Here is a 25929-nt window from a genome sequence, read left to right as displayed (position 1 = left end):
CAATTATCATCCAATTATCTATTTATATTTTATAGATACTATTTAATAGTTTCTATCTATGTCAATAAACGTTTGTCCTTCCTCCTCTTCATTAGTGACTGCAGAACTGCAGATTTGCCTCCCTCCCAGGGAGGGGTGAGGGTGAGCTTAGCAAACAGTACAATTAAGAATGATGGGTGCTAACATGTCGTGTAAAATGTAATGAAGACATTCCCTTGTGCCCATCCTGCGAGTCTGCCAGTGCAGGCGAGAGATATTTTTCTCTCTCGCAGATAGCAGCGGGTCGTTTTTCCCTCGGCTCGCCAGCTCTCACCGGGATGCCGCCCCGGGAGGGATGCGGGACACAGCAGGTGGCCTAGCACGCCGCTGCCCTCAGGACCAGCGCACTTGGTATTTCTTCCAGAGCAGAAGAAATCCCGCTGAATCAGGTTCAGCTCCCGATCTGAGCCTCGCCAAGCGCAAGCATCTGTTGAGCGCGGGGCGCCGGCAGCGGGGCTGAGCGCGGCTCCCGGGAAGCGGCACATTGATCACACGGCCGCGCGGCCAATTAGCGCCGGGAGCCGGGGCCGGCCCTCGTGCCTGCGCGCTGCCGATCCATCGGCAGTAATTACCGAGACACTTCGTGCCTACTTTGGATGGGAATTAATTCGAGGCCGGATAAATAATGCATTAGGGTTTATTCAGCCCCGCGTGAAGCGTCGCCCCCGAGCCAGGGCTGGAGCGGCGGCGGCGATGCGCGGGGCGGCGGCCGGGGCCGGGCGCTGAGGCTGCGGGCAGCGCCAGCCGGGAGCATGCTGAGCCCCAAGATCAGGCAGGCCAGGAGAGGTGAGTGTGCGACCCTGCACCTCGCGGGGTGGGGACGGAGACCAGCTGCTGGCATGGGGAAACTTCGCGGCGGCGGCGGCCAGCCCGTAGCGCTGCCCGCGGAGTGCCCCCCACCTCGGCTGCAGGGGCTGCTGCCCCGCTGGCCAGCCCTGGGGAGGAGGGACCGTTCGGGGAGAATGAAGCCGAGGAGGAGGAGACCTGTGCTGGTGTTCACCGGCGTGGTCTGCAATGTCTGGGCTGAGCAACAGGGATAAATTAAAAAAAAAAAATAGTACTCTGTCCTGGGACTCGACATAGCCTTTTCAGCCCCGTTATTGGTTGCTAATGCTGTGTTTCTAACGCTGAGTTCATTATAACGGCTGGAGACAGGTGTGTCTAGTTTACCTGCAGCATCTTGGAGAAGCAGTTTGCTGTAGTACATTATCCTTGCAGGGCTGGATGCAGGAGGTGGAGATACTCGTTCTGTGAGCTGTGGGCAAGACAAAAGGAAGGAAGGAAAACCTGCCCTGGGTTTGCAACAGGGCGATGCTTTGAGCAGTCGTTCAGAGCTGCGAGGTGTAGTGTGCCATGTTTGTAAAGCAGAGACCTGGGGCTGGGCACAGCCGTTGTCTCCTGGTCTCCGATGTCAGGTCACCTGGAAGAGATGCTCTAGCAGGGAATGCATTCTCTGATCTTCAGGCGCAGCACCAGTTACTCGTTTGACATGGCATTTGGAAATCATCACTGCCATTCACAAACTAATGACGGTATCAGAGGGATCTCTTCCTGCCCACTGGAAACAGATTAGACTAATGTAATTTAGGAGCTAAAGCAAACACATTCAGAACAATATGTAAAGATTAGGGTTTTCTTCAGCCATGCCAGTATTGTCAGATAAGAAAGGTATCACTGGTTCTAGCTGCTGTGATTCCAACACAGGTACTTTCAGCCAAATGCCACTGCATCATCTATTGAAAGCCCTATTACGTGATGAACAGTCCTTAAAATACCAACAGCCCATTAAATAGCTGTTAGCATATTGGAAAGAAGAAGCTTCCTGCCATCTGGAGGTGTCAGGACCAGATATGTACTGCTGCACCCACAGTAAAGTCATAAGTACTTATTTTTCAGTTACACAAGGTTGTAGAAGTTCAGCAAGTCTTTTGTAGATGCTGCCCCTTTGCCATCCCCCTTCTAAGGGAGTCTTTATGTTATCCAGCATTCCTGGTAGCTATTACAGCTCTGATGAGACAAGCTAGGTGATGATGCTAAGGTTGTACTGTGTCATGCCTGCCATTATTCCACTCTCTTCAAATTACCTGGAAGAGACTAATTTGTGTATTAATAGATATTGAAGTCTAGTTATGGGACAGACATCCTAGATCCCTAGGGCCTACTGATACTTAGGGGACAAACTGCAGTGTACCTTTGTGATTCAATTTCAATTCATAGCAGTGTGCATCATTCTCTCTGTGTTTGCTCTGTTTGGTTCATTAACTGTGCATAGGCAAGTTTATTTCTGAATGAATTTAGAACTCCTGAAAAGAGCTGGGATTCTGGGTTTGGAAACTTTGGGAAGTTTCTTACTTTTGCAATGCTGTGGCAAAGCACTGGTAACCTCTTGCAAAGCTTACCAAGTAGGACCTAATCCTGCAAGGTTCTTCTATAGCTCTTGTTCACAGGAACTGTAAACAGGCCATGCTGGAGATGCTGAATGCTTCTTGAGGGTAAGTGTCCCACCTTGCAAGACTGAGCTGAATAGGAAATGGCAATTCATGCTCCCTGGAGTCTCAGCCGGGATTGCTAATGAAGATTCAGGTGATAAACAGTGAGCAAGCAAAGTATTCCGAAAGCTGTGAGAATGCTCTGCATACAGTGAGCATCAACAAGGGCAGCTGATCTGCTGCAAGCTGCTGCTTGAGTTTGGCTGACTTTTCAGATTAGCGACTGTCAGCTCTGCCATTGGGACTTAGTTGTGGAAGGGAAGCAACGTGACTTCTCTGAGCAGACAGATTGAAGACAAGGGACAAGGAGGGATACTCAGGGTATCCTAAGTATCTGTGGTTTTACTTGAGTGTGACAGAAGGCAGCAATGTGGCTGAACCTAGGGATGGATGTTCATGTATTTACAGAGTTCTTGAGGTTAAAACCCCAATATGTGTGTTTGGCTAGCTAGCTCTTTGCTTCAGGCTCCCTGCATTTGTGCAGACAGGAATGCCTCATCAATTTCTCTGTTATGCCCAATTCCCTGCTGAGAATGTGCCTTTAAACATGGAGTTATGATGTATGATGCTGTCATTTTTGTTTGATTTGTAGATTGTCCTTAAGAAAGCTCCTGGGTTTAAAGACATTCAACCTTTTGAAAATGCATGCTCTGGACTTGAGCCTGACATCCAGGGTGTAGTTCCTAATGTCTGTGAAAGGGACAGTAGAGAACAAAGATAATTTTCCTTACTAGAAGTAACTATCAAGTGTAAGTATAAAGTAACTATCAACTATCAAGTCCTTGCTGTTCCACAGCAGCCTCACATCTGTAACTCCGAAACATGCATTCAGAGGTACATGTTCTTTCCGTAAGATCTGGGAAGGTGTAAAATCTCACTGATGGAAAATCCTAATGTGAATAAAAGGGCCTTTTGGGAAGTCATTCATTCTGGCTAGGTCTGAATGGATTTTGCATTATTTTTTCATCTATAGGGGTTCATGCACAGCAATTGGTGGAGTCTAGGATCCTAAAATAAGTGGCTGCAATGGAAAACATCTATTTTTACTTTCTTCTTATGTGATAGGGCAGAAAAATATAGCCTTGCAGAGTGGAGACAAGAGAACTTTCTGTATAGATTAGAGGGACAGCAGTTTTAAGACTACATCCTTCAGTCTCAATGAATGCATTTCTGTTTAATTGTTTTTAAGAGATTAAAAAAAAAAGCATTTGATCCTTGGCTTGAAAAGTCCCAAAAAGGTTGCCAGCCCAGTTGCATTTAAATGTGCTAGGAAATGGAAGCTGGACTGGCTACTGGCTTATGCATTTGTATTTTGAGTGATGTGATTGCCCTCCATAGAAAGAGAGTTAGCCTGCTGCCATCATATATAATTTACAGTATTCCTGTCTTCAGCACAATGTGTCTCAGTTGTAGAGGCACTAAGAATAACCCTTTTCCCTTTATTTGGGCTTTGTACTTTTGGGTGACACTATGACCTATTATTTCTCTTTGTGACATGCTCATACATATGTCACAAATTTTCCTTACAGTCATAATAATAAATTTTTTGTGTGTTTTAATTAAAAACTTAGAGTCTAGAAAAAGTAATGAGAGACATTTTGGTTAGTTAGGCTGGTGCAAATGTACTGATATCCTTCACGTGCCTGTAGTAGAACAGTTATTTCTCTCCCAGTGTATGAAGAGCCATCCTTTCACCAGCCAGTGAAAGACGGAGCAGGGAGCTCTCATGTGTCTAGTGCCCATCACCAAATGACAGCCTAGCACCTGCAGCCCCAGCTCTGCTCAAGGCAGCACTGGTGCCTGCACAGCCCCATGGTCAGCTCTGGTTAGAGGGGCTGGAGCTGTGCACAGCTATCCCAGAGCACGTGGGAGGCCAGCGCCTTGGCACCTCCAGCCTACCAGGCAAATGGGAACACCCAGGTTCCTACTCCTGGAACCAAGGTAAACAGCCCTGGAGCTGTGAACTCCTCCGAACACTTCCTGCAGCCCTGAGAGCCCACCAACATTGCTGGGAGCACACGAGGCCCGGGTGGGAGCAATCAGAGTGACTGGTGCAGCTGGCAGAGCAGAGCCACCATTAACGAGGAGCCCACCTGTGAGGGGGTGGTTCACTGCCCCACATCCTTACATGGATGATTCTGTAAGGCAGGAGAGGCAGTCTGGGAGCTCTGCTCTGGAAAGGTATGTAGGTAAAAGGCAAGGATAAAGTGTTGGCAAGTATAATTAGGTTTGTATCCCAGTTTGATGGAGGTAGACATCTCTGAGATGGTAGGGAGCAGGAGGAGGTGGTAGTAGGGATGCCTGCAGCACGAGCCTGGGTTTTGTTATGTTGCTTTGGAGGAGCTTGAGATGAAACTGCTGAGTTTAACTTAAACATCTAAGGCAGGAGTGCAGGGGCTGTGGAGGGGAGGCATTGGGCTGGACTTGGTGCAGTATTGGATGAACTGCCCTGAAGGCAGTGTGAAGAAACAGGACCAGACCAAGGGGTAAAGCAGGGGACAAGTAAACTATGAGAGTCCCTTCCCACTGTGTGCAGCCCTAGGGAGGTGAATGAAGCATGGAGTTACTTTTGTTCTGTGGTACAGGGTCAGGCTCCTAGCACTGTACTGCTCTGGTGCAGGGGTGTGTGGCAATGATCTGTGTTATAAGCTCTGGGCTCTAATTTGTTTTTTTGTCTCTCTCCTGATTCAATGGCCGTGTGCATATAGAGACAGGGTCAAGAAAGTGATATTTATGGGATTCCTCCAGAGACAGGTTCACGTTCTCACCCTCACTTGGTGGCATGTCCCATGAAGAAGGACACGAGTTGTTCAAAGGTGTAATCCTCTGATCTCTGTAGCGATACCCCTCTCCAATTGGATTCATGGTGTGTGCTGGAGTAATTGCTGCTCTTGAACAGCAGCTTTCTGTTCCTGCCTGAAGGCTCAGGCAGGCAGTCATTCTCCTTAGAAAAAGTCCTGAAAAGTTTGGAGGCAGGCACCAGCTTATTAAGCACAGGCAATCTGAATTTGAAATAATGAACCATAGCCTCACCTCCTGGGGAGGGAAAGGGGCATTGAGAAAAAACACTAATTCAACTCTAAGGGCAACTGGACTGCTGGGGAGAGCACTCGTGGAGAGGGAATTAAATATTAAAAAAATCACACAGTCATAGGCTCTCTAAGTACTAATAGAAAATCACTGAGGGAGTACAGGGCGAAACTGGCAGTCTGTGTGTAAATAGCACAGTGGAAGGGCTACAAATGCTAGCACCTCTCTCCTGAGAGGACAGTCACCTGCACTTTTATTACCTGTATAAATGTATTACTCTTCATTGTAAGATTACTACCAGAATAACTTTCTTTCCTTGCTGGCTTTCCCCTTACATTTATGGTAAATGATAGGCAAGCACAGCAGCATAAACAACCTCATTTGTTTCCTTCAGCTCCCTGCAGTATGGGCAGGGGTAGTTTGATGCAAGGATAAGGGTTCATTGGTGGGAAAGGGAAACTCCTTTGTGAGGCTGCAGTGTGAGCTATCTGCTGAGCTGGAAGAGGAAAGGATCTGTGCCCAGACTCTGCCCAGGCCTGCACATATTTAAGTACTTAAAACTAACATGGGGGCGGGAGGGTGAGGGTCCTGCTGACAGTTCCTTCCACAGAGCTTTTCTGTGTATCCTTTGTGCCCAACGAGCTGTAAATTAGCCCTTATGAAGATCTCTACGGAGAGGAGATACTAGGTTTTTGCTGTGTTTGAAAGAAGTTAGTGATAATATCCTTTCTCTTAAAAGCAGGTGTTATGCTTCACTAAGATTGTCATCCTGTGAACTGGTGTTGAAGTGAGAAAAACAACCTGTGGTGTAAGAAATAAAGGACAAAGAAGCTGTACATGTTGTTTCTAAAGTGAGAACTGATTCTGTTGCAGGGGAAGAGATTGGGTTGCTCATGATCTCTTTGGAAGAACTGTAGGCACAGGGTGACTACTTACTCCTTTGCAGAGCTCCAGTTTAGGAGGAGCCACCTTTGCTTTATTAACCAGTGATGCCACAAGTACTTATGGCTAGATAATCTGAGTACTTGGATTCAGAGTATAAATTAATGCAGGAGTAAGAATTCCTATATTTCTTCTACCTTTGTCCCCCATATCAACCCTGGCAGTGCAGCAAGTCACTTACTCAGCTGTTGCACACAGTAGGAAGCAGAATTTGTTTGCATATTAAAAAACAGGTACAACAGTGTTGAAATAGGCACACTGAGCTCTTGGTTCAATGTTATGCCCTGAAAAGCAGGGTAGGAATGAAAACCCTCCTGATCTTTGGATGACTGAAAGAAGAGAAATACAATGTTGTGGCTGAATTCAGGGAAGTTTATTGCTGAAAGTGGCTGTGTTCTGGTATCACTTCATCTTATATATCACTTCATCTTATTGCTGGCAAAAGGCCTTAAAAGAGTTTTCTCTATTATTTTCATTCCAGAATAATTTTGGAAAATTACATCCCCTAGAGTGGGTTGGACAAATTTCTTTGGTGCTCATAACATCAATTTTAGGAACCACTGATACTGGCAGCCACTGTGTGAGGAATATGGTGCATGTGCTTGGCATGGCACAGACAATATTTAACAAAAGCACATGGGTGACTCTGAGGAGCCTGAGTTTTTCCACTGCAGTGGACCTATGCCTGTGCTGCAGTTTTGATCAGGACTCCATAGTATTTGGTTGTGTACAAGCTCAGGCCACAGTCCTAGTCCAAACTGAATGCTATTGTAGCCAGCATTTTTTTTGTTTGTTCCTTAATCTACTATGACTGGGAAGATTATTAAAAATTAATAGCCATAGTCATTGGGAGGATTACAAGGGGCTGTTGCTGATTGCAGAGGGAGTTCAAGGTGTTCATTTGGCCTTCCTTTTCTGACCTGACTCACTGAAGCCCTAGGAAGAAAAAATATCTTAGAACTTTATACCATTCCAGTTAGCAACTTTTCTTATAAAGAGGCCTCACCTTGTCAGTGTAGGAATGTCAGGCTGGGTGTATTGGCAGATGGAAAGAGCAGAGTGGAAGTAGGAAGAAAGGAATAAGACTTTTTCCTTCTGGCAGTGGTAAGCTGTAGCTCAGTGTGATTGTCAATGGAATTACAAGAGCTTTGCCAGCAGCAGAGATGCCTTCAGCAGTGTGGGGTATGCAGTTCTCTTGTCAGGTATGCAGACGTACCTTCTAGAGATTGTGCCAGGGTCCAGTGGGAGTGGAGAGCTGCTGCTTGGGTGTGCTAGATAACATTGTAGTCCATAGTGTCTAACAGGTGCATGTGCTTTAGAGCAGCACATCCAATAGCTGTGGCCTGGCAGCTGATCTGTCCTCTGAATAGTCTGCAGTAGATCCAGATGGGAGATCTCAGAGGATAGTGCAGATAAAGGGACTTTAAAATACAGTCCTTTGCTGGGAGCAGCTTCTGTACTTGTTCATGTATTATTGAAATGGTCTGTAACTCTGGTTTTGCAATAACAAAGGACATGGGCTATTTCACTTTACTAGATTGTAAATTGTTAGGTCAATCTGTTCTAGCAGAAAGAATTAAGTCATTATCCTTCCATCTTGGCATTTATCCACGATCTAATGCTAGTGGTTTGATAAGACTGGCATGGCTATGTGGATTTGTAGGGCAGTTTCAAGAACAGCTGGTGGCAGGTTACCTACAGTATTTAAGGTTTGTTCATTGACAGGTGTCAAAATCACCACACATTCCTAGAACCTGAAGCAGTAATTCCAATTCTTTTGCAAATGCAAGGTTAAACTCATTTAAATAATTATTCTATGGAGTTGAGACCTGCTGGCCTTCTTGATGATGGTGATAGCAAAGGAAGTTCAGGACTACTTTGTGCAATAGCTGAAAGGTCTCCAGTGTGAAATGTCAACCAACAAACCAATGCCCCTTTACCTTTATGATAGCAATGGATTGCCAAAATCCTTCACTTTTCCTGAAGTCCAGCATGCCAACAATTTGTAACAATAGTTTGAAGATGAATGTTAATTGTTCTTCAGGAGAAAAGGATTAAATTATCCCACTGACTATATGTTTTTGGTTTTTTGTTTTTGTTTTTTGTTTTTTTGTTTTTTTTTTTTAATTTTATTGTGTGGGGTGGATTGCATTGATTATCGAATATTCTTGGGTTTTCCTTGACTTTTGGAAGGGTCCTGCATTAATATATATCAGTTTGTGCTGCTGTATTCTCTGATGTGATAAAGACACCACCAGGCTGTTGGCCAAAAGATCAAGGGAAGGAATTAAACATTGCATGTCACTTTGCTCTATAAAGTGTTGTGAGGAGACAGGTGCAGCTTTATTGAGCAGAAGTGATGGAGCACAAGCTGGCTCTTAGAGTAGTGTTTCTGAATGTGGCAATTGTCAGCCACATCACAAAATGTGAGCAGCTACATGGCTGTGTAGTACCTTTTTGTTTCTGTAGAGATTGCTACTCTGTATTGAGGGAGGTAAAGCTCTTGTCAGTTCCTTATAACTGATATTCTTCTAATTGCCTAAAAATATCTTGTCACCAACCATTTCAAATATTATGCCTTTAATTCTTGGCTTATTTTGTTTTAAGATGCTTAATTCTCAGATTGTACTGAGGAAGTACCTTGCTTTTGTTTGTGCTTACTGACTCTGGGATCTGAGCAATCAAATTCAAAGACAGATATGGTTCTGTGATGGACACAGAAAAATCTAAACCAAATATTTTATTGCCTACAGTTCAGTGAAATTCAGTATCTGTTTGTAGGCATATTACCTGCATTTCCAGTGAATCCTTTTTATAAGGCCCAATTTGAATTAAATAAACCAAATGAGAATATAATTTATAGTATGGGAAGCCACTTCCCTTTGTGGCTAGTACTTTAAATGAAGACTATATTAGAAATAATATGTAGTGTCACTATGTCATCACACTGAAGGAACACCAGAGCAAAGTGCCTTTATTGTAGGACAGTTTGTTGGCCAAAATCAATTATAATGACTATATTGATTTTAGCTAACTGCCTATGAAATTTCAAAAGATTACATCTTTAATTGATATTGAATTGCATTGACTTGATTGATTTCCATGTCTGGTTTAAGTAAGTACTTAGGGAGTGCTCAAATCTCTAGTGGTGTTCAGAGCTGGGAATGGGAGAGGAGAGCAGAAGACATTGTGTAATACTGCCAGGCAGGATTGAACTCAGGAAGGGGGGATGGTATGGATAGGGCAGGGAAGATGTTGTCTCTATTATGTGCATGCTCAGGGTAGGAGATGAATGTCACGAGAAAACAGGAATGTGGCTATTGCCTGGAGGCAGGTCTGAGTTGCAGAGGAGCTCTTGTAGTGGTGTGTAGCCCTGTGGATTGGGATTGCTGCCTCTGTAAGGAGTGGCAGTGTGGCTCCACTCAATTTGACCCATCCACTCCTTAGGATAGTCTTTGATTTTACTTTTAGAGACATGACAACCAAGTATGGGGCTTTGGAGGGGAGTTTATTTAGTGTAGTTTCAGGCATTTGCACAGTGAGTGTTGAGCAGCTCTTCACAGCCTTGGCTCGTATTCCTCCTTCCATCTTCATGGATATGAGAACTTCCATGTACCAGTGTCACTTCCAGTCGTAGGAGCAATTTCGAGGTCTGTAGTTCCGATTCTTGCCTTACAGAATGATTTGCCGTCCCAGAATGGTTTGACTCGTTAGTGCCTCCTGTGGGTCCATCGCTCTGCTGTTACCTCGCTGTGCTGCACTTGCCTTGTTTTAGGGATGGTGTGGGTATGTGGTTGGCATTTCAGCACTGCCGTGCTGTGCAAATGAATCCTAACCCTTTTCCCAAGGAGGTTTTGAGTCCTTTCTACACTGATTTCTGTTTAGAACTTAGGTGTATGACTAAATCAATAATCAACTAATGACAATGTGAAGTGAAACCAACCTGTGTGGTATTATTGAAAACACATTTCTGGATTGGAACTCCAGGGCATGTAAAGTATTTGCTGAGTTGTGAGCCTGATTTATTGATTTGTTTTCTTCCTTACTTTCTGCTGATTCCATAATTCTGTTAAATAGATAAGCACAAATAATATATTTCTGCCATTAAGAATCAGGGGCTTGGTGTACTGCATTAGATTATCAAAGCAGATATTTTGATCCCAGTAACCTAAGATAGCTGCTGCTTTAAAGGCAGGCCGTGCTCGTTCTGACCTCTATGCAATTATTGTATTCTGTGAAGCATGCAATATAAGCATCAGTGCTGTTAATAGCCATAAATAATTCCCCTTTCTAAAAATTTCTATCTGATCCATGTTGTTGACTTTCAGATGAAGTTGCTAAGTATGTCCCTAATGAAATTAACTATTACAGTCACGACCAGAAATGAAGGAAATGGAAAGCTAAGACAGCATGAAGAATTAACAATCATAGCAATTGATTGAGATATGGTGCTGCATAAAATAAAATAAGAAAAAGTTCTGCGTTCTCCGGAGACTGATCATGAAAGCTTTAATTCTTGACTAAAATAAATAATTACAATGTGAGCTGTACAAATAGTATCAAAGGGGGACTGAGGGAACACACAAGGTGACATATTTGGTAACATTTCAAAGCAAGATGTTTGATGTCTTTTGTGAGGTCTATGTCAATATGGGTGGTAGGTTTCCAGTGAAATAAAACTAATTTCTTTTTAGAGTGAGAAATAAAGTGGCCAAGGGTGTATATAACTACATGCAAGTCAGGAAGTGTGGACGCTGATGGGATTTTCTTGTTGAAGTTGGAGAGTGCTTAGGTACTTCAATGTGGAGATGACTTAGATGCTTGCTGAAAGATGGAGTTTGGTATCATTAGACAAATTGGTTACTTTAATAGCCAAGATGTTGTCTAGGAACCATTATAGTGCCTTTGATAAAAGCAAATTTTTTGGGATATTTATTTTTGTAATGACATTATAGTGGTTTTGATAAAAGCAAATTTTTGGGATATTTATTTTTTTAATGACATTATAGTGGTTTTGATAAAAGCAAATTTTTGGGATATTTATTTTTTTAATGGCATAATTTGCAACATGAATGTGGATTGGAATTTGGGCAGTCTAAAGGAGACTGCACTTTGGTCATAGTTTTAAAATGTGGTCTGGTATGAGGCAGAGAGGTTTTATCCAACTCAGTTCCTATGGGCCTCTGCAATAGAGATATAAAGATGACCAGTGAGTTTTCTTACTGTGAAATGGGGTCCTCCATGCCTCGTGGTGATGGGGAAGGGGCTGGGTGTTCTGGTGCCTCTGTCACCATCTGCCAGAGAATGCTGTGCTGCCAGAAGGGCCAATACTAAAGCCTGAGGATGTTGGCTGTGTGGGGGAAAGCGGTTCTTGATATTTACAGGAATGAAAATACCTGTCTGTGAGAGCTCAGACTACAGTGAGTGAGCTTTGAGAATATGCCTGAATACACTAAAGCCTGAATTAAAGTGATCTCTATATATTTTTTTAACTATTGTTTTGGCACATAAAAATAATCAGAGTGAAGGGGTACTGGGTTGGGAGAATCCAAAAGTTGCTGGTAAATTTTACTAATCTAGGACTAATGCTGTATATTAGCTCATATTAAATTCAGCAATGTATTTTAGGCATAAACTAAAGGAAGACCAATTCTGAAAAAGCTATGATGCTGCAGCAGCACTTCTTACAAAATTTTAGCTTTTAAATTAATTTTTAAGTGAAACTAAAAACAAAATAAAAAATAATTTCTTACAGCACTAATTATAATTTGAAAACTAATTTCTCTTTATTGAGCCACAAGACAATACTTGTTTTTCACAGTTTTGTTGAGGGTAGCAGGATCTATCTTAGCAGTGTAGAGAAATGGGAAAAAAAAATCCATACTGTCTGTCAGACAGGGCTTTCATCAAGTCTGAAATTTAACAAAGTGATGTATCTTCTGTCTGTAAAACTTGAAGGTTGTTGGGGTCAGTATGAGTGTCTGCTGGATGGTCACAGGAGAGGTGAGTGGATCTTTGAGACAGAGTGGAAGGAAAAAGAAACTATAGAAGTGGAGATTGTATCACGGAGACTTTTTTCTAATGGGAGGGTGTGATACCATTCAGGTCTGCCCTCTGCTGATGGAAGTGTTTAGTGTGTGGATGTGCTGGTTTAGAGCTCTTTATAAAGCACAACATGATGACCTGACTGCCAGGTCATGAGGAAGGTCAAAGCAGATTTTATCACAGATACCAATGTGATTTCCCTCGCTGGATTACACTGAGGAGGCTCTTTGAAGATCTGACCTAAGTCCCTTATCTGCCTCTCCTTATTTTGCAGTTTGCTTCATGGAAGTGAAGAAATAGGATCAATTTTAATGTTGCAAATATGATTATTTTTAATTTTTTTTAATTCCCCAACACCACAACATACTCATTATTTTTCTTTGTTTAGTGAATTCTGGCAGTTTCATCCCTGTGTGCTGAGGCACCAGGAGCAGAAACCAATCACATGGTAACAGCAGGGCCATTTTTAGTTCTCTGAACCCAAAAGAGGCAAAATTAGACAGTACTCTTAAAGGAAGAGGCTTGCTTTACTCTTTCTTGTGATGGTTTGAATTAGCTGTAGTGCATCTCAGGTACCTGGATAAGAAGCTTGCCTGGTTTTTAGCTGCAACAGTTCACAGTGCTAATGTGAGATATCAGTGATGCAGATTTACTGGTACTGGCCTGTAAACTCATGCCTTGTTCCAAGTGGGCAGTTATAAATAGTGCTTTAAGTTAGCTGAATGCAGAAAATGGGAAGGAGCAGGATCATATTAGCACTAATGAAGGAAAAATGGCATGAAATATTAAATAACTATTATTATAAGATAAATCCAAAGGAGGTAGAGGTGGAAAAGACCTATGAGGTCACCTAACCTATCTATTCTGGAGGACTGGCTTGCTGCCTGCAATCTATAATCATTGTCTGCTACTCCAAACTAGTTCTAAATGCCCCAAGCTTTAGTACTCTTAACGCAAGAGAGGAGGAAAGAATGGCTCATAGACTTTTTTCCTATTTCTTAAACTTTTCCTCACTTCTGTTTCTGAAACCCTTCCTCAGATTTATGTGTTGGGTTTTTTTTTTCCTCTATTTGGTCTTTTTATTTTTTCACTTTATTTTTTAATTTTGTTTTTCTCCTTCAGTGTCAGAATGCCCTGAAGAGAGAGATTACTTCAATAATTCTGGATAGCTGTGTTATCTCTGTCTTTTGTGTGGATCACAGTCACTACTTTAATTGACAATTCTTTTTTAATTTTCCACAGTTTTTAATTTTTTTTCCTCTCCTATGGCAGCTGGGTTCCCTGGCTAATCCCCCCAAACTGGTAGCGTGTGGAGTGAGAATATTTGTTTTATACTCTCTCCTTCTCTTTGTGCCCCCTCACCATACATTTGCACATAAGGCAAATATCCTGTTAGGAGAGAGCAATATCATTATTCCCATGTAGAGCTGGGAGGCAGTGATGATTTGCCACAAACAATGGTTGTATGAGCAGTGAAGCCTCAGTGGAAGTGTTGTGTCTCCTTAGACACTCTGGAGTGAGCCAAAAAGGTGATGTTTGTCCCGTGTTTAACTGTCATGGGCTTGAATGTACACCCTGATAAACAAGTACCTGTTACAAAAAGGAAACATGTCTGTCCATAGCTGAGAAGGAAGTGTGGAACAGTTACTTAGCCTCTCTGTGTGTTCTTTGTTTCACTTACTCTGTAATTGCCTTTTCAGCCCGGTCAAGGAGTTTGGTGATGGGTGAACAGATTGGGCCTCCCTCCAGACCATCTTCTCCCAACCCTCAGGAACGTGTGCTGAAGTGTGGCTGGCTAAAGAAACAGAGGAGCATTATGAAGAACTGGCAGCAGCGCTGGTTTGTGCTGCGTGGGGATCAGCTCTTCTATTACAAGGATGAAGAGGAAACTAAACCTCAGGTATGACTAGAGAACTGCAGGGGTTAATGGTTGTGACTTCTGTGTGATCACAGTTGTGCTTTGATTGACAGCTCATTTCAGTTCTTTTCTGTCCTCACCAAAACCTCTCACACTTAAGGAGGTTCCTAGGCACCAGATGTTGCAGGGAGGCTTTTCTACTGTCAGACAAGTGGTAGAGCTTGGGAAAAGGTTAGAAGGTGTTTACTTATCCACTAGGGCATGCTGACCTCCAGATCTTAGTATGGGCAGCTATGAGGCTGGAGTTTGACAAGAAGAGCTGTGGAGTTGCAGATTACTGAGGCAGGAGCGATTAACCTTCTTGCTCAGCTGGGACTTGTTATCTTCCAGCTAATCCTTGTTAACCATGAGGTGAACCGGCTGCTTAGAGCTGGCTTGTGTGTGTGGAGCATGTGGGTTTGGTTACGTGCTGAGAATGGGCTGTAATGTGTGTTTTGGGGGGGGAGGGAGTGGGTGTTGTGCTATGGGCTAAAGTTTACAGAGATGAAGAACTTCTTATTAATATTTTTCTAATGCCTGTAAAATTCTCTCAGAGCATTTGAGCTGAGGTCTTTCCTGTTGCTGTAGTAGATTATGCATCATAATTCACATAGTCATTGTTTTGACTGTCAGGCCTTTAACCAGAGTCATTGAACAGAGGGAGCATAATTGAATGAGCCAGACAATGTCCCTGTGCTGCTGGCTCCTGATGAGTCAGAACAGGCATTACAGAGTGACAGTCAGCCTGTGTAATATCATCACCATCCACACACTCATTATAGACAATTATTAAACTGCTTGATGCAGCTGCCTGCTTGACTGTCACACATAAATTTCATTGTCGAGTGAGAATGGAAATTAATATTCCCCTGTGGGCCTGACATAAATATGGTAGATGAATGAGGATGTTGAGTGCATCTTATATCTTGCACTCTCCTGATCAGGGATTTGGTCCATAATTATGGAAAGTCTGCTTTGTAAAGGCTAGAGAGATTTGAACTTGATGATGTAACTTAATTACTCAGGATGCTGCTAGCAACAGCTGGATTTAGCACTTTCAAGCCAGGCACCTTATCTTCACATGCAATGCATGTGGGAGAGCTGGGCACTTCTGAACCACGTCAGTGAATGTGATGAGGAAGAAATGGCCTCAGGTAGTCGTGTTGTAAAGGGTTTCTTTAACCCTGGCCCTTTTTGGGCACAGGGTTGCCATACATTTATCACTGTGGGAAGACATTTTGTATAGTGTGATACAGGACTATGTTCTGACTGTTCTTGTAGGAGTTGCAAATTAGGATTTGCATTTGACTTCAGTTAGGACTGTATGCATCCCACAGGTGAGATGTACTTATGGGACTTACAGACAGGTGTTGCTTGGGATTCTCTGGAATGAAGGGGCAATGGCACTGGTGTGCCCATGCACCTTAGAAAGACAACTGAGACCCTTTGTTGTAGGGAGATTTTTTATAGGCCATGGAGATATTTTCTCCAGTTGTTATTGATATTAGTCCCTAATTTCCTTCAGCCCTAAAGGTACTCATGCCTAGTTTAAGTATTTTTGTTTTATTTATTAAGTATGGCCTTTAAGCTTGTGTGTAAAAACTAAATCAGTAGTTTCACTGAAATTCCCATTGATCTTCCACCTACTTGATTATTTATACATACTCTGGAAGAGAGTTGTATTCTTGTTGTTCACCTGATAGAGTCAAATGAGATTTTGGGCATAATGTTTCAAAAGAGAAACAACTTCTTTTTCTTCATGGATGCTGCATTGCCTATTTTTATGAAAACCTGTTCTTTCAGCTTCTTAGAGGAAACTGTAGATGCTCTTCCTTTAACAATATTGCTGAAAAGATGCAGCTGTAATCCAATGGCAGGAGAATCACACAGGCTTTCTGGAGTGAAGAGGAATTTTTCTGTTGTCCTAATGGATTGAGTACTGTTGAAGGTACTCAATTTTTATTTGTGTGTCACATGACAGTTGCAGTTGCACAGCCCACTCCATCAGAGACCAAAGGTTATGGGGTGGATCTGCAGCCATTGCTTTTCTGCAGAGTTTTCTTTTTTTTGCCTCGTGAGGACAGGGAGAAGGGAGGACTGACCTGCAAATTGTTTTTAATGGTCCTACTGACTCTGTCAATATGTTTGTGTTTTTAAAGTAGCTTTGGGCTTGTTTCTATTCCCAGGAAAGAAGAGAGCATACACCCCTCCCCAATTTCCAGGAGAGAAGAAGCCACTGTGCAACTAATTCATTTAACCCTTCATTCAGTATTGACTTGACATGATAAAAGGCTTTAATGCATCTGCAGTGGGCTTGAATTTTGCACTTCAGAAAACAGCAGAATTTTCTAGAATGTCTTCTGGCCACTGGACTTTAAAGATGATGTTTTATATAATACTTTTTGATACCATTTGGAATTCAGATGCATCTGCATTTTTGTCAATTTGCCTTTCCTATATTTTCTGGTTATCTCTGGAATGTCTTCAGTTTATCTTCTAATTTCAGTGAACCTCAGAGTCAAATTGCAGGACCACAGGAATGGGAGGTAAGGGTGGTGAAGTCTTATCCTGTTGTGTTAACTTATTTTACCTCAACTTTAAATCTTACAACCATTCTTGAGAAACCACTCAGCATGGACTTTGCTAAGTGCTCTCTTCCACGATGTCCTTCCATCCCTCACCCTTACACTAGGTGGGATACAGGAGCTGAGTCTTGACCCTGTTGAACAAAGCATTTGTAGGAGGATGTATTCCTGAGGAGCAAAGCTATGGAAGTTATACTGAATAGTGACAATGCAAAGTAACACAGCTGGCTTCACTGTTTTATAGAGAAGATTGCGAACCTCTCATGATGAGTTGTCTTCTGTTAGTTGAAATTCTGAATTGTCTGTCTCATGAGACACTAACTGTATTACTCCATTCTATGTGGATCTGGAAGCTGACAAATAGCATAACTAGAATTTGTTTTGTTTACCAGTATTACGATGGTCCAGTGTGTCTTGCATTTGGTTGTTGCTAGATCAGTAAACATGCATAACTACATTCTCATCAACCAGAGATATGTGTGAAAAACCTGACTGAAACAACTTTCTTCATTTTATGTTCATCAAGAAAAGATGCTTTGGACCCTGTTTGCATTCCAAGGCAGTTCAGTGCAGGAGTGGGAACTGCTGATTACCTTCTTCATGGTTTAACTCTTGAGAGTTCTAGCTCTTACTGTATTTTGTCTGTCTGATTGTGCATATGTCCTGAAGAATGTTAGCTGAAAACCCTTTAAAATATCAGAGGTTAAATGCTTGTTTCACTCAGGTTACTGGAGAAGAGTTTCCTGTGATGTCTTTTTCAGCTTTTCCATAGGTTAAGAGGATTTTGTTCACTTTTAAGATACTATGTCACCAGCTATGCCAAGCTCCCAAACTGGAATACATTGTGTTAATTATGCTTGGGCTCAAAGTGGAAAGGAAGCTGAATACTGGCAGAATTTGAACTTGGGAAGTAAAGGGACTCAGTTTTTTTTTCTAGGGAAGCTGTAGTCTTTTGGATTAAAAGGTAGTCAATTGTCTTTCAAACCTGAATTAGCTGCTCTCTTCAAGTATTTCCCTGGGAACTTCTATGTACTGAGCATCTCTGGAAAGTCAGCTATTTTATTCAAATGCATGCTACAACTAGAAATGCAAGGATATAGGAAGAGTAGATGTAATGTGAGATGAAACTCTTGCAAGGGATAATTAGGAAACCAAGGAGAATAATTTCTGCATGTTCACAGTAGTGTTATTGCAGAGGAAACGGCCTTAACCAGCAGTGTCCAGTGTGAGAGAAAGGACAGTGAAGCAGCTGGATTACCAGCTCAAATCTCTTCTTGCTCATAACTGTGGAAAGGTGTTGGGATCAGTAGATGAGCAGGACTTGAGTTTACTATACATTTTATCATCTTTTCCTTACCCTTTTAGTGGTCTTTCCCTTTTCACTAATGTTTGTGTCCATTACAGGGTTTGATACTGCTGCAAGGCAGTCAGGTGAATGAGCTGCCACCTAATCCTGATGACCCAGGGAAACATCTGTTTGAAATTACTCCAGGTATGCCAGCATTTTTTGTGCTTTCACTATAACAACACATCATTCCCATCAGTCGTCACTAATGGTGATTGAGTTGTATTGATCACTTCTGTATGTTCTGATACACTGGCAGGATTATCCAGTGAGACTGAGAAAAGGGACTTTGACTACATGGTGTTCTTTGTTCTGGATAAAAGTGCTGCTGTGGTGCCTCAGTTTCATTTTACATTAGTTGAGATGCATCATGATCCTTGACTTTCCTGTTTGGAGAGGCTCTTTGCTTGGAGTGTTGTGTGGTCTCTCTATGGATGCATTCTTCTGGTTGTTGCAGGAGAAACAGGCACAGAACTTTGGGAGAAGTGGTATCTGGATGCAATTTCTTTCATGTATACTAATTATTTTGGGAAGTGGGTTGGAGGGCAGAGAAAAGCTTCAAAACACTTCCCTTTTGGATAAAAGGTTTAAGAAAATAAATGGCCTAGCATGGAAGAGAGGTTGAAATTTTTTCAGGTAGAAAATCTAATGATCTGTCACTGTAGTACTCATGTAAAACTTTTGCAGTCATTTTAGCTCCCATAATAACACTTCCTGGGGACAGAGTTGGTATCTCCAGGATAGGTTTAGAATTAAGTTCCCTGTTGCAGGAGCAATTTGATTTAGTTCTGATTGTGTTTGGGAGTATTTGTATTGTGTTTGTGTTCAAACCCTGCACAAATACAAGTGTATTTTGGAGGTAGTTTTGGGTAGCAGGATCTACAGAGGAAAAAAAAACCTGTTGCACTGCTACAGTGTTACAGCAGAGGAATGAGAGCCCTGAAAGGACTGATCTATCTCCCAGTACCTGAAGACCCACCTCCTAGAAACGGAAAGGCAGACAAGTGTGACTGTGATGAAAATTGTGAGTGCACTGACTCAGTCATGCTTCACTTCACTGCCAGCTTGTCCTGCATGGACTACCTGTCCATGCTGCTTAGCATTGTCTCTCCCCAAAGCATTGGTGCTGTCAGTAGGGTAGATATAAGTAATTGCTTCAGGCTGCCTCTTGTTTTTTAACAGAATTTTTAAAAAAACAAACACTTGCCCCTGTATTTGAATGTTGCTGCTGGGGAGTCAGGTGAGCTCTTACTCTTAGGGGTCTTTTTCTTACCACCCAGTTAGGCTGGCTTAAAATGCCAGTTTTGCACACCCCTGTCGAGACAGTATCAGGCAGAGCAAGAACAGGCAGTGCTGTAAGGTTTTCAATGACCCCATCAGGCAGTGTTTTGCAACACCTCAGTCAGAGAATTCTGTTTGACATGCAGGAAGCTACTTGGGGAGAAGAGATTCATTGTTTTCCTCTTACTTAACACTGTGCACTCTCTATTAATGCCTTTTTTTCTCTTACACTGTGCCATGCCCTCATAGGCAGGGCCCCACAAACACCAGGGTGTTGGGCCCACAGTGTTGCCTGTATGGAGAATGTCCAAGGAAGTGACATTAAATGTTGGTCTGAATGTGACACATCTGCACCATTTTGCAAAAATTGTGCCCCATACTGTTGCAGAAGGACTGTGGACCTCCAATGTGACAACATTTGGGTTGTTGTGATTGTGAATGATCCCATGTGTTCTGGCAGTGATCTGAAATAATTAACTGAGCCACAGACCGGCTTTATTGAGTTTCCTGCGGATTTGAAGTTCTTCTGATTCCAGATGGCAAAATAGTAATTCTGTACTACTTGTCCAACTTATCAGGTTATATTACTGTAGTCTGCAAAAGAATTGTCTTGAACTGCAGGTAGCTGTTGCTTCAGGTGAGTTGGTAAAGCAGGGCCATGTGGCTAGTTGAAAGGGACTATTCAGAAAGGAGGAAAAAATGACACTGTTTAGCATAGTTGTGGATCCCAGAATATTTGTGTTCAGTTTGGTGTGTTGACATTGCACTTTTCTGTGTTTCCTGAAAAAACTGTTCAGTCTTAGTGTAGCACTGACTTGTCTGCAAAATTAGGATGTTTTCCCTAACTTATGCAGCTAAATCCTGTTTGCAGCAAACTTAGTTGCTATATGGATAGTAAATATTGAAAAACACTGTAAAAAGCCAGTCAATACAGAGTTTGATTGACACAGACGTTACTGGAGAATGTGGCCCAAAGAGTTGCCCATTTTGTTCACAGTACATTTATTCTGTGCTGGTTTTGGCATTAATGCCTTTTCTTTTTTTGCATGTGTTCTGAAATGACTGTGTTCTGCGTGGTTGCCAGCCTGCAGAACACCCACATAGTGAACAGCTCTAAAACAGATGCCAGATAGGAAGGGGAGCACAAATGATCTTGCAGGCCCCAGATCTTTATTTCCCATGACTTCCTATCTTTCCCTGTGTTGGATGTGTGGCAATGATCACATTTCTGCCTAATTGTGTTTCATTTATCCCACTATAAGCTAAGACTCTACAGTTTCTATAGGGATGGTAAGATTTTTTTTTAAAATCTGTCTTAGCTAAGTTGGAGATTTTGTGAATACAGGTACATTCAATAGCTCTAAGTATAGATTAGGGTTTTACTGCACTAGTAAGCATCAGAGCTTTAACTAAGAAAATTAAGAATGGAGTGTAACATTCCTAAAGGGTATCTATAGCTGATATCAATTTATCTGGCAAAGAGAAGAGGCTGAAATCTGAGAAATGGCCAAAGAGTTCCAAAGTCTGTGATACCAGTTATCTCCAAAACCCTTTTTTGTGATTGATGGCTAAGGCATTCAGCGTCCTTGTTGTGTAACTGTTGCTGAGATCTTGCCACCTTTCCTCTGCTGCAGGCTGTGTTAAGTTTGGCTGTGAGAGCTGTTCCCTCAGAGGGCAGGGACTGGAGTAACAGCATGTCCTGTGCTGTAACAGAGCATGTATTGATTTTCTGCTGAGTAACAAGAACTAATGATGGGCATTGTGTATTATTCATGTTTCATCAAGTTCATTTCTAAGCTGTATAGGGCAGCTGGGAGAAGGGTTAACTAGGGACATGAGAGACTGCAGAACAGTTCTACAGTCAAACCAGTGTTAGATCTGGTGACAGAACTTCCTGAAATATATTCTCTATATTCCTTTTTGGGAAACTGTGTAAACTTCTGGACCCCTTTTGAATCTATTCATGCTTCCCTTCATCACAGAAGTTCAAAGTGGAATGGTGGGGTAAGATATGGGCGCAAGTTGCTCTCATATTCCAGTGCACATTATCAGGTGGTGGGGGATGTTTTTGTGAAGTTATGAGGGTAGTATGAGGTCAGGTGCAAATGTTGTACCATTTGGGGTAATAATTCCACAGCAGCTGGTGTTTATGGATGGAAATGATCTACGTTGTTTGGGAGAAGAGTCCGAATCTGGCAACAAAAACAGCATCTGCTGTTGCTAGGGGCAACAGAACAACTCAGTGTTGACCTGGGGTTACAGTGCATTTTGAAGTGGTGTAATGCAGCTTGTAAGAAGCCACAGGGATTAAGCTCTGAGAAAGTCTTAAGGGATGTTTATAACTTAAATGCTCCTCAAGTCTCACCTTTTAGGAAACAGTGTTTTAATGTCTTGTGGCAAGTGGCCTACCTAGTTTCATTCCCCAGTCTTTGCAGCACTATGAGATGCTCAAGTTCTTCTGCAGACAGAGAATTTCCTGATATAGTAAGGTTTTTAGAATCAAGAATGGGAATGGTAAAAAGGTTCAGAAGTTAGGAAGGTACTCGTGGCACACATTTTGATGTCCCTTATCACTGATGATAGTTAGTTCTGGTTTCTTGCCACAGTGCTTTTTGCCAAGGTGAACAGTGACAGTGACAGCTCCTAGCTGAGACTTTCTATGAGAATTGGAGTGCAGTTTCGTAATGAGTTTAATTTATTCATTGGAAACAGCTGCTGAAGGGGTTGATCTTGTTTCCGTATATCTAATTGTATCTTTCAGCTCTCATGACTGAAAAAAAGTTCTCAAACCAGATGGACTTCAGGTCAATCCAACTAAGGTGGTGCAAACTGCACCTTCAGGTTGTTTTTTGTGCTCCAGTTGAGTTAGCAACAGCCCTCTCTTTAGTACAGCAGTTCAGTCCTCTTCATAATTTTTACCTTGGTCTTTTTGCAGACTTAGCCAGAGCAAGGATCACTGCCTATACATGATTGACATGTCAAATGTTATTTTCAGAACTTTAGAAATCAGTTCTCTACGGTGTGCTCTTTTAGTTATAAAGACTGAATTTACTATAGGCAACTTGCCCTTACAAAAGGAACTTGCTTGGAATACTGAATCCTTCAAAGATGGAGTAGTGGTTGCATTATGCCAGAAGTTAGGCTGGGGCAAAATGCCTCATGCAGAAACTTTGTGCAGGGCTTATGCAGAAGCTGCTTCATGGCCTTGGTTGAGCTATATAACAAGAAGGAAAATCAAGAAATGCAGAATAAGAAGGTAGGAGTCCTAATTCTTACAGGAACAGTAATTGTTGTCTACTTGTTCTGTAGGGGGTCCATTTGTCTTGTTGACAGTGTCTGACAGAGAAGCTGGAGTGGCAGCTTGTTTGTCTTGTACCAGTAGGTGGAATGGTGCCCACAGAGCAGTCTGATCTGTGGTACGCTTCTGCATCCCAGGTGATCGACACCAATTAAGCTATTTTTGTGGCCTTTTTATCTTAGTTCCTGTTGAGATGCTATGTAATTAAAATACCGGGAGGAGAAATTAGAAATTCATACATTGAAAATCATTCCATGTTCTCTATTATTCAATGCAAATTGCAATTCTAATTAACAGCAGGATCCTGAGTTTGCCATTGGTAATTAAGTTTTCTCCTGAAGTCTACAGCTGAAAACTGACTGTGCATATCTGAATATGTGATGATGTTGATATTTGAGAGGTATATTTAGATTCCTGTGATTTGGCATCCACCATATTGACTAGGGAAATGACAGCAAAATAAAGTAATTTTGGGTCTTACAAGAAAGTTCAGGACAGAGTAGTTGCAGCAGTACATTCTGAAAACTCTTAGCAAGAGAGAGCTGTGGATGTTACCATATCCATGGCATTGCATTGACCTGGACAAGAGGATTGGTGGTGTTGGTTTTGCAGTGGAGGGCCCTGTCAGATCTGTGTTTATTACTTCTAGATGTCTGGAGCATAGCTGAGAACATGCACTTTTATGTCATTAAAAAACCTAATTGTCTCTTGGAACATAAGATGGACTTTTCCATTTTTTGAGGGGTGAGAAACAATAAATGTTTTTTTCTGAATTGTCTTTCCAAAGGAGTGCCCAGAATGATAAAAGTATGCTTTCTTTGTAGTCAGAGTCTGGAAACAGTTTTGTATTATTACCTGTTTTCTTGGGTTGAGACCTCTAAGGTAATAATGGTTTAACACTCAGATGATGGCGGGTACATCTGCTTGCCTTTTCCCAGCTGCAGTGTCTTTTTATGCTCAAGTGCAGTTTGAGTTTCCCTGAAAGTGTGTATCCTGAATTTCTGTGCCTGGGGAGTGTTGGTGCGCTGTTCTCCCTGTTCGGCTTGCTCGGTCTCTCCTGAGCACTAGATGGTGCTGGTTCTTTCCAGCTTCCCTTGGGCTCTCGCTGTCTGATGGCACGTGCCTTGAATCCCTGGAGCGTGAGTTCATCCTCTCAGAGGAAACTACCTACTCTGTTTTGTTCAGTCGTGTCCCCTCAAAGCAAATCAACAAGCAGGAGTTCCCTGACTACGTCTTTGCCCAGCCTGTGAAGCCAATACTGTGCTCTGCAGGCAGAATACAGTAACGAATACATTCCTGCACATTTGCTCAGTTGGTTAGAGTGAGCTGCTAATGATGCCAAGGTTGTGGGCTTGATGCCCGTATGGATCATTCATGTAAAAGCTGGGCTTGATGATCTTTGTGGGTCCCTTCCAACTCAGAATATTCTGTGATTCTGTAATATTCTATACTGAACACACTCCATGTATTCACAATGTACAGCTGCTGTCTCAGATGCCAAAATCAACAGTCTTTGAAAACATTCCAGTTCAAATTGTTTACCTCTTCCAATCTTGTTTTGGTCTTAAAACTGTAATATAAGAGCAGAACCTGTTCTGTAGAGACACATACAGTAATGACTGTGGGGGGAATCCACTTGGAGGTAGGTCTCCACTGTTTCAGGTTAATATACTGACCCAGTGCTTATTGGGCTATTTAGTGGCATCTGTCTGACTGTCTTCCTCTTTCCCCATTCTGAGCCTGCTAAACTTATTTTTCAAAATATGTATCTTCAGAATTTTGCAATTTCAATACATTGGCGTTTTCCAAAAGGTACCAACTGCCTTCCTTGGGATTACTCCTTTTCTAATTCTACTGAGATTCTTTTATTGAACTTGTATGGCCTGTCCAGACCGTGATAACTTCCTTTAGTTCAACAGAAGTATCAATCAGCTGCCAGTATTTCTAGGCTTGTTTTACTAATGGATTTAAATTGATGAACTGGTACTTGTGTTATTACTGGAGTCCCTCATTTCCCTTGTGCAGATAAAAGCTAGCAGCTCAAATCTTCTGTAAGCAAGGCTTCTCTGCTTACTGATATTCTGATCTGTACTTTCCCTGAATGCTTGTCTGGATCATGTCACTGAGTTCTTATGAAAATAAAATGTGGAAAAGAAAGGACTGAACTTTGCTCTCAATTCATGTAACCTTATTGATTTCACTAAGTGTTGAGTTCAGTCCAGTGCTGTATCCCTACAGCTTGACCAATCCTCTTCTGCCTGCTTAAAGTGATGACTCATTGCAGGTGAAGGTCTTGGGACTGCATCCAGAGTTTTGGGCAGAAAGGTTATTGGGCTCCTCTTTTCCCCTGAGGGCGATGAGGCTCTCTGATAGTTAAGAATGTTTTGGCTCACCTTACGTTATCAATTGAAAACATCTTGAAGGGCATCAGGAGGCACCTGCACCCTGTAAATTGCTTTTTGCATTGTTTTCTTTTTTCCCCTAGCATATGCAATGCCCAAGGCTTATGTTTGCATTTGGCAGGTAATGATCCTGCTTCATGAAATAAACAAGATCCTGCCTTTGTTTTATTAGAAGTGTTTGATCTACTTCAAATTGTACTGTCTTCATCCCTCAGTGCTCTGGGGCCGTGGGCAGCTGAAAGTAGGACTGGAAATGGGCTGCAATAGCATCCCTGTGTTCTGCTGTCCTGGCATTTGTATTCCAGGAGAAGTTCTGCATTTGATCCCTGATCAGTAGCACCTAGCTGTCTTTAATGCATGTGCTGGCTTTAAAGAAGAATGATGGTTTTTAAAACTTCAATTGCAGTCGCATAAGGCCTGCTGTGAAAGGAGCATGAGACTTAAGAAGTTTCATGAGTAGGGCTTTCTGCTAGTGCAGATCATTAAAATGTAACCTCTGACTGGCTTTGAGCAATCTTTATTAACCCATTGTGTTCCTGAGAGACAAATATAGCATTTTATATAGGTTGCCCATTG

The 25929-nt window shown here is 42.3% G+C and overlaps 1 protein-coding gene across 3 annotated transcripts in view; it reads left to right on the top strand.

Annotated features, from left to right (window-relative positions):
- Positions 1-249: 249 nt before the first annotated feature.
- The window catches only part of ARHGAP22 (Rho GTPase activating protein 22), a 126068-nt gene continuing 100388 nt past the window's right edge, over positions 250-25929 (top strand). The window contains exons 1-3 of one of the 3 annotated variants that reach the window (XM_038141255.1): positions 250-825; positions 14246-14445; positions 18432-18519. In XM_038141255.1, the coding sequence (XP_037997183.1) occupies positions 792-825; positions 14246-14445; positions 18432-18519 (322 nt within the window). In that variant the 5' untranslated portion in view covers positions 250-791. Of the gene's footprint in view, positions 826-14245; positions 14446-16948; positions 16989-18431; positions 18520-25929 lie in introns of those variants that run through there. The other 2 variants (XM_038141256.1, XM_038141257.1) reach the window with 2 other exon arrangements.

This window comes from Motacilla alba, chromosome 6, assembly GCF_015832195.1.
Source record: "Motacilla alba alba isolate MOTALB_02 chromosome 6, Motacilla_alba_V1.0_pri, whole genome shotgun sequence".
NCBI lineage: Eukaryota > Metazoa > Chordata > Aves > Passeriformes > Motacillidae > Motacilla > Motacilla alba.
The sequence above is the reverse complement of the archived record's forward strand: the minus strand, read 5'-3'. Positions and strand labels throughout refer to the sequence as shown.